At 34.8% G+C, this 14,607-nt stretch overlaps 1 protein-coding gene across 11 annotated transcripts in view; it reads left to right on the plus strand.

Moving 5' to 3' along the window:
- KCNT2 (potassium sodium-activated channel subfamily T member 2) overlaps nt 1-14,607 on the plus strand; it is a 433,505-nt gene that overhangs the window by 333,367 nt on the left and 85,531 nt on the right. For 8 of the 11 annotated variants that reach the window (XM_027564397.1, XM_027564399.1, XM_027564400.1 and 5 more), the window contains exons 19-21: nt 1,794-1,966; nt 10,649-10,720; nt 14,375-14,509. In XM_027564397.1, coding sequence (XP_027420198.1) covers nt 1,794-1,966; nt 10,649-10,720; nt 14,375-14,509 — 380 coding nt within the window. The remainder of the gene's footprint in view (nt 1-1,793; nt 1,967-10,648; nt 10,721-14,374; nt 14,510-14,607) is intronic. The other 3 variants (XM_027564402.1, XM_027564404.1, XM_027564403.1) reach the window with 2 other exon arrangements.

The raw sequence follows: 14,607 nt of genomic DNA on the forward strand, positions 1-14,607 counted from the left end.
TATGCCTTAATTCTTCCTTCTGGATTGATCTTTCCACTTTCATGATTACAGCTTTAGAAATCCTGCTAATGAAATCCTATAGTGATAAATTCTTTCCATTTCAGTTTTCTAGATATGTCCTTATTTTGTCCTCCTTCCTAAAGACTAGTTTGGCTGGGTATCCAATTCCAGGTTCTGAGTTGTTTTTTTTTTCCCCTTTAAACATGTTAGGATTTTTTCACTGCCTTCTGTCCTGCACACTGCTGGTGAGAAGTCAGCCATCATTCTAATTTGTGTTTCTTGTAGGTACAGTTCTCTTTTCTCTATGGCTGCTTTTAAGGTCTTCTTCTTGTCTTGATTGTCCTGCAGTATGACAATGTGTATGACCCTACATTTATCTTTATTTATTTGGATTAGGATTCATTGGGTTTCCAGAACCTGGTGATTTGCATGCTTCATTAATTCTAGAAAAGCCTTAGTCAATCTTTACATGAATAGTGATTCTCATCTTTTTTTCAGACATTCTGTTTAAATGTGTATTAGACATTATCAAACTGTCTTCTCACACATCTTAATTTTTTTCCATACTACTTTCTCTATTCTCCCTGTATTCTGAATAATTACTTCAACTCAATCATGCAGTTGATCCCTTCAGATGAACAGAATGTGCAATTTAAATCATTTTTTGAATGTCTGTTTTAAGTTATGATGCCTTTTAATTCCAGACTAGAGTATTTGTAATTTTTTAAACATCTACTTGAATATTTCCAATATCCTCTTGTTCTCTTCTATTTCCTTAAACATAGTAAACATGCTCATTTTTCTATTCTGAATCTAGTAACAAGGAAATCTGTAATATTTGTGAGTCTAATTCTTTTGCTTATTGATTCTGCTGACTCGAGGTACCTTGTTCCCAAAAAATGTTTTGCAATTTTTTATTCAGGAGTGAAGGCAGAGAATATTCCAGAGTTGATAATGAATCCACAGAGAATCAACTAATCCCAGCCCAAATAAAAAGAAACATACGTAAAGATATAAAGGTTAAAGAGCCAGATTGCTAAAGCAGTTCTCCAGGCAGATAATTTTATTTAAAAGGATCTTGATTTAATAATGCCAAGTCCAGTAAATTCTAGCTCCCTTGGAAGTAGCAAAATAGCCTCAGGAAACACATTTTGGTAATGTGATATTATGTTGTTCTTGTTCTTGTTAGTATTAGTATTTTACTTTTGAATATTTACATCATTATCTTGCCAGCTCAGGTACACTTTTAGACAATTACAGGTTTTTTGTTTGTTTTTTAATGAAAAAATCCCTTTCAATACCTTTTGGTATTCAGTTCTTGGAATGTTGCAGGGTTACTAAATTATAATGTTACTCTATTTCTGGAAATGAAAGTCAGAGGTAGATTATTTTTACAGCTTTCGTGAATTATGATTGACAAATAAAAATTATGTATATCTGAGGTATTTAACATGATGCTTTGATATACGTATACATTGTGATGATTCTTTAATATTGATACCCAGACGTCCTCTAGCGGCAAGTTCCGCTTTGCAGCAGAATGTGTGTACACACACTACCGCCTTTTCATTGCCCCGTATCAGGCTGCATACCTGGAAGTCACTGGTTTTGTCCATGCACACCTTCAGGCTGGAGAATTAGGCATAGAAAAGTGTAACTGTTTTCAAATTGATTAGAAAACAAAGGATTCACTAGGAAGGACTAATTACACATTTCTTTGTCTCCTAGGTTTTTTCACCCAATTTTAGTGGAGTATAAAAATGGTATTTCTGTGTATAATTTTTCTTCTCTAGAGTTGCCAGCATAACTACTATGAGGACGCAAAAGCCTATGGATTCAAAAATAAGCTAATTATAGTTGCAGCTGAAACAGCTGGAAATGGATTGTATAATTTTATTGTTCCTCTCAGGGCTTATTATAGACCAAAGAAAGAACTTAATCCCGTAATACTGCTATTGGATAACCCGTAAGTATATCTTAAAATACACAAGCAAGACAAAAATTTGTTAATATTTTATCAAAAATAATTTAATTTAGAATTAAATTTAGAATATTTTAAATCAGAAACATTATGGCATATATGGGAGATATATTCTATGCTGTGGTACAAAACAATCATTGAGTATGATTGTGTTTCACAAATACAACTTAAAACATAACAAGAGTACTCTGAGCCTTTTGTTTAAGACTATTTTTGCAAATGGTCATCTCTCTACCAGTGGGAAACATGCCACTGAAATAATTACAGTTATTTTCCTTAAATTAATCAACTAGCCTGGAAAATCTCTGCCAAAAGTGGACAATTTTGTTGTCTTTGTAAAGAACCATTAATTATCAGAGAAGCATATTAATGATCCATTTTATGTCATATCATAACACATCATCATTACTTATGATTCTTTCACTGTTAAAACATATATCCTGTGACATAACATGAATAGTTTACACTTTACCGTATTCTTTTCTTTAGAAAATGTTTGATTAATAAACTCATGAAAAAAGACTACTTAAACATTTCAAGATCCTTATACAGATATAAATATACAGCACTGAATGCTGTGGTCAAATCCATTGTATGTGCTAAAATTACAACACTTCTCTCTCTGACTCAAATTAGTAGCAGATGGTCCTTAAATCAATACCATCGTTTAACATCCTCCAATTCTCCTCTTACATTCTAAAGTGATGCAAATTTTGGGATAAGCTAAATGAGGCCAACATCTAGTGCTTTGTCTCTGCTTTTAAAATTTATGAAAAGAATTTTCTCAAAACAGAGATAGCTCCCCGATATAACTTCATGACATTATTTATTCTGAATATATGAATATCAAGATTCTCATGGATGCATCTCTTTTTAGCATCAGAATGTCAGTGATAATCAACTCTAAAACTTGAGCACACTTCTAGAGGTTTCAGTTGAAGAACTTTCAGGTCTGATGATTCAATGCTTTTTTGATACCGTTTTGGCTTCCAGGGAAAGGTAATGTAAAGTTAGGGCAGGTGTAGGAAAACAAAAACTTAGACCCAATGTTAGATGAAATAAAAGTTTAATAAAGCAAATCCTAGCAGGATAAGAGTGGTTACTGGGTAGCTACGGTGATGGAGCATGGAATGATCTGACACACAGGAGATGCTCATCCACTATATGAACTCAGAAGTGTCAGATGCTGGCTATTTTTGCTTATGGGGTAGTGTGTCCACTCCCTTAAAAATGCATGGGTATTTACAAGCTGATTGACTTAGAGCAGGTGGCTCAATAGTAAAAAATCTGCATGGTGGGTGGGGAGGATCCCCTGGAGGAGGAAATGGCAATCCACTCTAGCATTCTTGCCTGGAGAATCCCAAGGACAGAGGACCCTGCAGGGCTGCAGTCCATAAGGTCATAAAGAGTCAGATATGACTAAGCATACATGCTTGTGCAACTCATGAATGACTTAGAGCATGAGTTCCCATGTCCTATGGCTTGGATTAAAGTGGGTCAACTCAGGCCTCAGAATACAGAAAAGCAGAGAGGAAGAGGCTTGAAAAAAAAAAAAAAGAACTGTGCCTACAGCATCCCTGTGTAAAGTAATGGGTAAAACTTATTCTTTCACCTTCTTTATATTATTTCAAGGTATAATTACTGGTCCTGATGTATAAAACTCCTAATTGGGTTCTGGGACCCAAATTCAATGTGTGTGTGTGTCGGGGGGGAGGTTTTTCCACACCTCCAATAAGCAGTTCTCAGGATTCCAGCTCAGTTCTGACACTCTCTACCCAGAAATAGCATTAGCTTCCCAGGTTGAAGTTTCAGTTCTACAAAATTTCCCCACCCCCACTTCAGAAGTCAATCACAAGCCAGGTTATCACCTTATAACTGATCAGCTGTAGACTAAAAAAGACCCTGATGCTGGGAAAGACCGGGGGCAGGAGGAGAAAGGGGTGGCAGAGGATGAGATGATTGGATAACATCACCAACTCAATGGGCATGAGTTTCAACAAACTCTAGGAGATAATGAAGGAAGGGGAGCCTGAAGTGCTGAAGTCCATGGGATCACAAATAGCTGGACACAACTCAGCTACTGAACAACAACAACAGACTGGAAGTTTCAGTGACCCCCTGCATGAACTTTGATGCCAGTTGTAAGTCAAGGTTGTTACCTGTACTTCTGACTGACTGGCTGTAACTCAGAGGTTTCCACCAACACCTACTCAAGGTCAACTTATTTGGTAGAGCAGATCACAGAATTCAGATAAACATTTTACTGACTGGATTGCCAGCTTATTATAAAGGCATATAACTAGGAAAAACTGGTGGAAGAGATGCACAGGGCAAGATATAGGGAAAGAGCATCACTGTCACCAAATCTCTACCTGTTCACCAGCCTGGAAGTTCTTTGAACTGTGTCTTTTGGGGTTTTTAATAGAAGATTCATTACATAGGCGCAATTGACTAAATCATTGGTCATTGGTAATTTAATTCAATCTCTTGCCCCTACCCCTTCCTCAAAAATCAGGAGGTAGGACTGAAGCTCCCACTCTCTATTCAGGCCGGTTTCCCTGGCAAACAGCCTCCGTCCTTAGCTGCATTCCAAATGTCACCTCATTAACATAAACCCAGTGTTACTGGAGAGAGGCTTGTTATGAAGAGCAAGACACCCATTTCATCTTCATGTCTCTGAAGTGATTTCAGGAGGGTAAGAGACCAAATATTATTAACAGAAGGTGCTCCCATGACTCTTGTCATTCAGGAAATTCCAAGGGTTTGGGGAGTTGTGAGCTAGAAAATGTGGTAAAGACCAAAGACATGTGAGGAATCTGAATGTAAATGCCAAATACACATTCCTTATAAATCACAGTATTGTACTTTGCAAGAGTCAATCTCACCAAATTTAGGAATGGAGTTTACTTTTGTCCTTTTCTGTATCTAGTTTCCCTAAACAATCTTGTTTCAGAATCACTAATCCCATCTTATCCCAGGAGCAGATGGCAGGAGTTAGGATTTCTTAATCTGTGTATCTTGTGTAGACTTTGGAATTGCCATGACTAAATCGTTCCCTTTCTGTTTGGTTTTGAATTAACAAATTACCAAAATGCCCAATTACTGCATTATTGATTGATTTGTATGATAGAATTATAAAATCAAGACTGTTGTGTCCACAGTCTTAATTCCTGAATCTGATAAATCATCAATCAAAAAATCTGAAAATTCTGTTTCTCTTAGTTACGGGAAAGATTGTCAGTAATTCAATATAAGTATACATGTAGCTTTTATCAGAGATTATTTTACCTAAATAAGACCATAGTGATCATTTAATAAAATTAATAATCTTTATCACTACCTTTGTTCATTATAGTCATAACTGCTGAGCATTTACTATATGGCAGTCATCCCAGTAGATACTTAGCTTTTATTTCATGTTTTATTTCCATAAAAAATATATCCATGTCATATAGCATGGTTTATCCTCAGAAAGATGTACCAAGCAGCTTAAGATCTCAAAGCTTACAAATTACAATAATATTTAAACAAATTGGTCTGTGCAACTTGATTACACCACTGTCTCTTATTTCATAGAAAGGAGGAACAGGCCAAAGAAGTTATATGACTTTTTCCAAGGTCGATTCTAGGATTAGAACCTTCTCTGTAGTTCATAGCTCATTGTTCTTTCAACTATGTGATCTTACTTTAGTTACACGTTTTTGACATATGCAAAAATACATTGTTTATCAATTGTCAAACAAGAATATTTTAACTTTAGGTTATTTTGCATTTAAGTATTTTTCTTTGCTTTCCTAAGGACTCTACAGTTTGAAATCCAAGTATTCACATGACATCTGTTAAATGATTTTAGTGGGTTTGACTATTTTTCAAAGAGTGGGGATGAAAGTGCTCTCTGTAAAATTGACCAGCATCCTGTGTATTTCCCAAAAGTGGTGTCAAACAATTTTATTTGTTGTTCTCTGTTCCTTTGATTGAGAATGAGGAAACAAGAACTAACACCAGTAAATAATGTTCCAGAAAGTTTTATGCAATCCTCTTTTTTAAAAAAACAATGAAATTGTTTTTAAAGAACTTGTTTCTCTGATGTGGCTAGTATTTTTCAATCTCGCCTACAGTATTATAAAGAAATATGATGCTTTCTTCTTTAATATATTTCTGGGTTATAAGAATTTACACAATAATAATTACACACACTTCTACAATTACTGGGTTATAAGAATTTACACACTAATAATTACACATACTTCTACAATTACTAGTTAGTTTAGTGAGATTTAATGAACATGAGCATTGTTAAAAATAATGTCAATGCATGGCTACTTAGGAGATTTAGTGGAAAAACCAGTTAATTCAATATAAAAAACAGATGCCACAAATATGGAATTAAAAATGTAAATTAAATTTATGATATTCACATACATAATATGCCAAAGTAAATGTTCATAATGTTTCGAAGTAAAACGCCTTCTGCATTTCATATGCTAATCTTGTACTGGATACTGGTTCATCAGAACTGGTCTCAGTTCTGATTGGTTGACCACCTGTTCTATTCTGCTGTGGCACCATACTGATTTTAAACATTTTGATTACCGCTTCAACCTTAAAGGTCATCTAGTTATCTGATGATACCATTTCATATGAGAGATGGAAAAGTGAGTCAAAAAACTTTGGAATATATTACCCAAAGCTACGCTGATTTAAAGTACAAGATTCAGGCTTATCTTCTTAACTTTTACAGCATCTTGTTTAAAGTATCCCTTTACTAAATCAATCTTCTTTGCACATATAGATACAAGTAGGCTCCAGTTCAGCTTATTTCAAAAGTAATAGTACACTGTCTGATATATCAAGGTCCTTATTAAAAACATTCAAGCCTTGGACTCACACAGATCTGAAATAAGATCTAACTGACCCTCTTGTTAGGCTCTGTGTTACCGAATTTCTGTAAGCCTCAATTTTCTCATTTGTAAAATGAGAACATTTATCTTATTTTATAATTATATAAAATAATGTATATGGAGCACTAGTAGAGTATCTGACTCATGAAAGCCAGTCCAGAAATGTAGTTTTCCTACTTGTACCAGTCAACAAAAGGACACTGTCACTATTCAAACTAATGAGTGAGTTTCTGTGAAAACCCGATTAACAACAACAACAACAAAAAAACAAGGAAATTTATTTCAAGTTGTTGAAATTAAAATACTACTTCATTTTTCAGGAAGAAATAAGCTTAAAATTGGGATTATGAAATGCTAACAAAATAAACTGCCTCATACATTCATTTCTTGAATTTGAAATCTAAAAAATGAGTTTATTAGAGTGTTAGTTGCTCAACCTTGTTCAACTCTTTGCAGCCCAATGAACTGTAGCCCTCCAGGCTTCTCTGACCATGGGATTCTCCAGGCAAGAATACTGGAGTAGGTTGCCATTCCCTTCTCCAAGGGATCTTCCTCACACAGGAATTGAACCCAAGTCTCCTGAACTGTAGGCAGATTCTTTACCATCTGAGCCACCAGGGAAGCCCCCAAGTTTATTATAATTATTAGTTAAATGGGGATCTTCAACTTGAAAATCCATGAAGTTTCATGAAACTTTTCATTTCCTACAATTAACTGGTTAATTCATAGTTGTGTATAATCATAATTTTTGTAATGAAAGTCTTTGTAAAGATATTTAGACTCATAAATAGTCATCTTTATTAATTGAATTACAGATAAGACTGATTAATGATGTGCTGTTTTTGTTTTTTTTTTTCCTGGACTTCCCTGGTGGCTCAGCACCTGTCTACAATGCGGGAAACCTGGGATTGAGCCCTGGGTTGGGAAGATCCCCTGGAGAAGGAAATGGCAATCCACTCCAGTACTATTGCCTGGAAAATCCCATGGACAGAGGAGCCTTATAGGCTAGTCTATGGGGTCGCAAAGAGTCGGACACGACTAAGCGACTTCACTTTCATTTTTTTTTAGTAGTAAGCAGTTTAGTGCCATAAAGACCTTTGCCAGTTTACTTAAATGTGTCAGCATAGTACATATAAATGTATGATTGATCTATTCCTTATATTTCAGGTGTCCTTTCAAGCCACCTTTATCAGTAGAAGTAGTGGGTGGGTCTTATGATTTCACCAGTGGCTCAAGTGGTAAAGAATCTACCTGTAATGCAGGAGGTAGAGGAAATCAGAGTTCAATCACTGGGTTGGGAAGATACCTTGGAGGAGGAAATGGCAACCCATTCCAGTTTTCTTGTCTGGAAAATCCCACGGACAGAGGAGCCTGGTGGGCTACAGTCCATAGAGTCGCAAAGAGTCAGACAGGACTTAGTGACTGATCAAACATGCACATGGCATACTAGATTCCCTACATTAGATATACTTCATCAGAATTATATATTTACCAGGTTTCAAATGACTTGCCTTGCCTTGTAACATTGCTGGATTCATATAAGGATGTACCGTGCTACCATAATACAGATGTTAATTTCTAAAAATTTGAAAGATTGCTTGTGCATTGTATAATAAATGCATGCTTGTGGCAGAATGGCATGTCTGTAAGATTCACAAGTTTCCTAACAACAGGCAGTAATTTTGATGTTTCAGTACTTTGAATGATTTCTACTCAACAGAGCAACAAAATGCAAAGACCAGAATAGAAGGGTTGGCATAACATAAAGACTTACTTTGTTCCTTGTGACCCCAGTACTTCTCATCACATGGAAAACTTAAGTTGAATTATTTGGTCACATCAAGTACTGTTCCAAGTCTTTGGAAGACAGATATGTTACAGTGGCCAAATGGTCAGAGAAGATAGAATAAAGAATGGAAATGATCTGGATTTTTTAAATTAGGAGATTATTTCACACAGGGTATAGCTGTGCAATTAATAACAAGGAATTATGAACATAATTCTGCTATGTAAGTTCTTGAGCTATTCATTTTATCTGACTGGAACTATGTAAGAGCAAAGAGAGATAAAATAATGACCCCCCAAATGACACAGTCAAAAGGATCTTTCAAAGCACCACAGAACCTCAGTGCTGTTCCAGTCTGTGTCACTCGAATCCTAATATCTTCTTCCATAACCACAAGGCAGGCAGGAAACATAGAAGGTCTGAAATGAGCAGTGTGAATACCCCTTCTGATTGTAAGAAGCAGCACCCAGAAAGAGAAGACCGCTACTGGAAGTATATATGATTCTATTTGTGAAACCAGCCTTCACCATGAGCTTTAAAAATATTCGTATCCTGTGATTCACTAATGGGAAAACTTCTATGCATGTTTTAGGGCAAATGATAAAACCAAATGCTAGGAAAAAAGTCACCAAAAAAAGTCCAGAGCAGTAATTTTTATAATAGCAAGATATTAGAAATAGCTTGTCACTCCAGGGATTAATAGCATAAAAGTGAAAATACCTTAGAAACTGAATAATTGAAGTTTTTTTATTTTTTTAATGAATTGTGGTACATTTATAATATGTAGTAATGGAACCACTTAAAATGGCTAGGAAGTCATTTTAGGAAAGATGGTGGGAATGTCATCAACAGTGAGATTCTTTGGATGTTTTCTTTTTATGATTCATGCACTAAATATTATTTTTCTTTAAAGTGAAGAGAGAGGAAATTGATCAACAGGAAGAAATGAATCAGGGAGCAGACTTCTGGCTGGAATGTTCTTGGGGCTGTGCTCCGCTTTGCTAGAAGTCCCCTTTCCTCCCCCTTTACTGATCCATTTCCTACTCATCCTTCAACATCCAAATTAAATATTTCCTCTATACTGTCTCCCGAATGCAACCCATTCCTTATTTTTCAGCATATTCTATAACTTTGTGCTTTTCCATATGTGTTCCAAAAACTCTTATTTCTTGTAGTACAAGCTAACAAGATATATATATTTTTTTGCATACATCTTAGTATACCAAAATGTCTATTATGAAAAACTTTTGGATTCAGAGATGCTGCATGAATAGATGCGTGAAAGAATTGATAACTTTATAAAATGAATACAATGGATTAGGTAATTTCTAAGGAAGCTTCCAGGTTTATGAGTCTTTCCCCAAATGTGCATAAAGAGTAAAGATTTCAGTTGTAATACAATTTGCTCAGCAGTGTATATTGAGAAAATCAGTAGTGTAAAAGTTGAAATGCTTTCATTTTAATTCTGTATTATATATATATATATGCATGGGTACATATACTATATTTATTTACTCATATGTTGATATATTAAGGGATATGTGGTGATTCTCTGTATCTCTTAGAGAAAATTACTCTAGAGAGACACAGTAATTTAGTTTCTTATATTTTATATCATCCAAAAAATCACTAGTTTCCCATTTTACAAGACTTTCTCAGGATGAATCATTTCAAACTCATTGAAAATACTTTTTAGTAATAAACTAAGCGTATCAATTTGGTGGTTTTGTAGAATACAGCCATAATGTTTCTGATTTAGAAAGCAGAAATGCGACTTTTTTTTAAAATTAGTGTGTTGTATTATTCATAACAAGTAAAAATGACATTTTAAGTTAATGTAAAGAGAAAAGGCACTTGAGAATGAGCTTGCCAATGGCATTTAGTACTGGAAATGAGAACTGAGTCAGCTTACTTCCTTCCCTAGAAGTGCTGCCGCTGTTGTGACACTGTGTTTCATTTTGTAACCCATGTGCTACTTAGGCCAGACATGCATTTTCTGGATGCCATCTGTTGGTTTCCAATGGTTTACTACATGGTGGGCTCTATTGACAAGTAGGTGACAAAATCTTTGGCACCCTCACCAGTGTGGTGTCCTGTGCTTGTCATGTGCTGTGCCCCGGTGTTGCATGTTGAGTGTAACCTGCCACTTCAGTGTTGTGAATATGATGTATATTGCATGTAGAGCTTATGGTCTCGTGTTACACATCTTGCATTCAAACTTCCTAAGCAGTAATCTGTTGTTGAATTAAACAGATCTTGTTGCATGTCAGTCTTGTTCCATTTCTAAACCACTTCGGTTTTGTGTCTTCCACAGCAGTAAGATTTTTAACTGCTAATATTGTGCTAGAGAGAACCTAGAACTTCAACACTGTGCTGCATTGGTATCATTACCATTACTTTTGGAAAACTTTAAAATAATTTGGAATGCTCATTTTTAAGTCAAATTTTTTAATTGGAGCATTTCCTTAGTTTATTCTTAGAACATATTAGAGTCTGTAATTTCTAATAATTTGTTAATTAAAAGTCAAATGTGTGTGATGCTTCAGCTTTAAAATACAAATTCCTTTATATGCATGAACATGACATTGTAACAAATACTAAAATTAAAAGATCATAAAACTAATATGCTTATAAAATGTGTTAATTTTCCATTCTAAAAAAAATCAGCCAGAGCATTACAAATAATATGCTGAAAGTTATCCACTGAGAACTCCTGTGTTTACATTTCGTCTTATAGATGTTAAAAAAACAAAGCTTTGTAACTTTGAGAGTGTTTATTGACTGTGGATACATTAATGGCCAAACAGATTAACACACATTTAGTCTCCATTCTACATGAATATGCCTGGGTTTCCTTGGTAGCTCAGTGGTAAAGAATCCAACTGCCAGGTTAGATCCCTGCGTCAAGAAGACCCTCTGGAGTAGGAAATGGCAACCCACTCCAGTACTCTTGCCAGGAGAATCCCATGGACAGAGGAGCCTGGCAGACTACTTTCCATGAAGTCACAAAAGAGTTGGAAACAACTTAGCAACTAAACAACTACATTAATATAATTTACATTACTGTTGTCATAATACTAACCAACTAATTAAAATATAGAGGTACTAAAACTACTATTTGAATCCACGAAAGTGAAATCAACCCATATTTTATCATTAGTAATGTTTCTTTGATGTGATATTAATAGTATTCTATTAAAATTCATTAGGACATTATATTTAAAAGATACAAAATAAACCTCTCATGCATCTTTTCTTATGTAAACTATAAAATGAATTCTCCCTTTATAAAAGTATTAATGGGGAGGAAAGGAAGAATGGAAAGGATCAAATTCCTAGGATTAGAGGTGAAAAAGGATTGACTACAAGTCACCAATTATTGAAACTGGGTAATTGGTACAGGAGATTCACTATAGTATTCTCTTCTGCTAATGTTTGAAATTTTCCTTAAACATAAATGATGAGCAAACAAAATCTATGAATGAATTAAAATGCTCTCACAAACATTCCTTTATATTTATACCTTCACATTCTGGTTCTCCTCAAAAAGAAAGTTTTAGAGAAGGGGAGAAAGAGAAGCATTGCCAATTAGAGTATCTGTAACTTTTTCAACCATATTGACTTTTTTCTTGTGCTGCCATCTGGTGGCCAAACTGTGTAAAGCATTCATGCTTAATTAAAAACAGTCTTTGTAGATAAGATGGTGGGAAGAAATTGTGATACACACAGAATTATAAAAAGAAAGTGGTAGTCTACCAAAAAGATAAAGAATAAAATACAATTCTAAATGAATACAAATAAGCTAAAGTTAAAACATGAAGAATAGTTTTTATGTGATTCAGAAATGCCACTCTAAATTTGTATAGATCCTATAAATTTCTTTAGATTTAAATTCATATTCAATGATAATTACTAAAATCATTTGCCAATGTTATGTGTAAATTGCAACAGCCAGTATTTTCAGTATGTCATTAACTGATATGTACAGGTTTGGCTAGCAAGTAACTGTTTAGTACAAATATTCTCATAGTGACTTTTTTTGTCAAGTCTCAACTTCCTTGATTTATTGACGATGAAATATTCATTTTTATTACAACTTCTGGGTATCATTTTTTGATCAAGGTTACCTTCTATTAATTAACTTTTCCTTTTCCTATATAGACAATTTGTTTAATGGGGGAAATAAAGATCATAAGAGCTGAAATATGAAAAAGTGAATTAACACTATAATAATAGTGCGTGAAGTCATAAGATTTGGCATCTTATTTATGGTCCCCAAGGGATCATATTTGCTTTCCAACTTCTTCTTTCCTTTAAAAAGTATTTTAACAGATGTAAGAATAATTATAAATTTCCTAGATAAAAAGAATACCCTAGCAAAGCATTCCTGGAAATTTAAACTTGGTCATCATATTGATTAGATGTTATGGACCTGGCCCCTCTCACCATAGGAAATTTATTTGGGATAACATTCTGTTTCCACAGTTTTAGCCATAAAATCCCTGCTATAGAACACTGTGCCTGATTCAAGCAAAATATTTTTTTCTGGACTATTCCTGGGGATCTTGGACTCAAAGCTTTGGTAATACTCTCTCGCCATTTAACAGAGTAAGAAATCTTGCCTCTTGCCTTCCTGTAACAGGAAAATAATCCCCTCTAATGTGAGAGAGCTAATTCAAGGGATCATGCAGTTTGAGACAATCTTTAGCAGAATTAACTGTTCCTTTTAAGAATCTAAAAGGAGCTACTGCTCTTTGAGTTTTACACTTTTTACATTAGAAAATGGAGAAATCAGTTAGCCCAATTTTTCTTATTTGTCTTCAGTCAACTCTGAACCTAGAATACCCTTGCATTCACTCAAATATAATCTCCCTTCTCCAATTCAGTCCTATTTTTGAAATTTGTGTGAAGCAGAGGCAATGAAAAATGGTTTTCTTGATTCAGCTTTTGCTATAACATTGTTTTTAAATTCAATGCTAGGTAAATTTTTTATCACTGATAAGGGAGATGACTGACTCTATCTATGGTAACTCATAGGAACTTGTGTCTTAGTTTAGCAATTGTTTCCTGCAACCAACAAATTTAATTCATTTACTCACTTGCTCAAAAAGTGTCTAAAAGGTAGGCTTGAAAGCAAATGATATTTATATGTTTTACATGTTTTTGGCTGTGTAGAACCAATCTATAAAACATAGCTTCACACAGATAAATAGACATTTAAAAATAAATATCTCTAATAAATATATTTCCTTGTTAGGCTTGATCATCTAAATTAATATATGTTCATTTTTATTCTTACCAGAAGTGCTTCAGAGATAAAAAAAATGCAAATGCCATTTTTGAAATAATATGCTAACTGTAAAAACAAAGGTCTAACATGCTCTCATTCTGTTTGATTGCAAAATTGGTGTTTTCAGGCTTTATTTATAAAATTCATAAATATTATTAAAGAAAGATCCTTAATGCATATGCTTTGAAATTATTGAGATCTAATGAAGCATATAGAACCCCCAAAGGCAATTTATTTCGTATCTCTGGAGAATATTGTATTAATTCCCATAACATCTATCAGTGTCCACTCTGTGCAAGCCACCTATAACAGTAACCTCTATGCATAAGCGTGGGGAGCGGGTAGATGAGTTTCAGCATCATTCTAACACTGAGATTTACTGAAAGTTCACTTTTCTCTGTTGATTTTTATCAAAGCCTCGATGATTTACTCAGGTGTGGAGTGACTTTTGCTGCCAACATGGTGGTCGTGGACAAAGAAAGCACCATGAGCGCCGAGGAAGACTACATGGCGGACGCCAAAACCATCGTCAACGTGCAGACCCTGTTCAGGTAAACGTCTGGACAGTCCGCCCCTTCCGCAGACTTACTGCTAACCACCTGTGAAACGCCCGACTGTCTCTAAGGAATGCAGGTGGGATGCAAACTGA

The sequence above is a fragment of the Bos indicus x Bos taurus genome, chromosome 16 (assembly GCF_003369695.1).
Source record: "Bos indicus x Bos taurus breed Angus x Brahman F1 hybrid chromosome 16, Bos_hybrid_MaternalHap_v2.0, whole genome shotgun sequence".
Classification (NCBI taxonomy): Eukaryota; Metazoa; Chordata; class Mammalia; order Artiodactyla; family Bovidae; genus Bos; species Bos indicus x Bos taurus.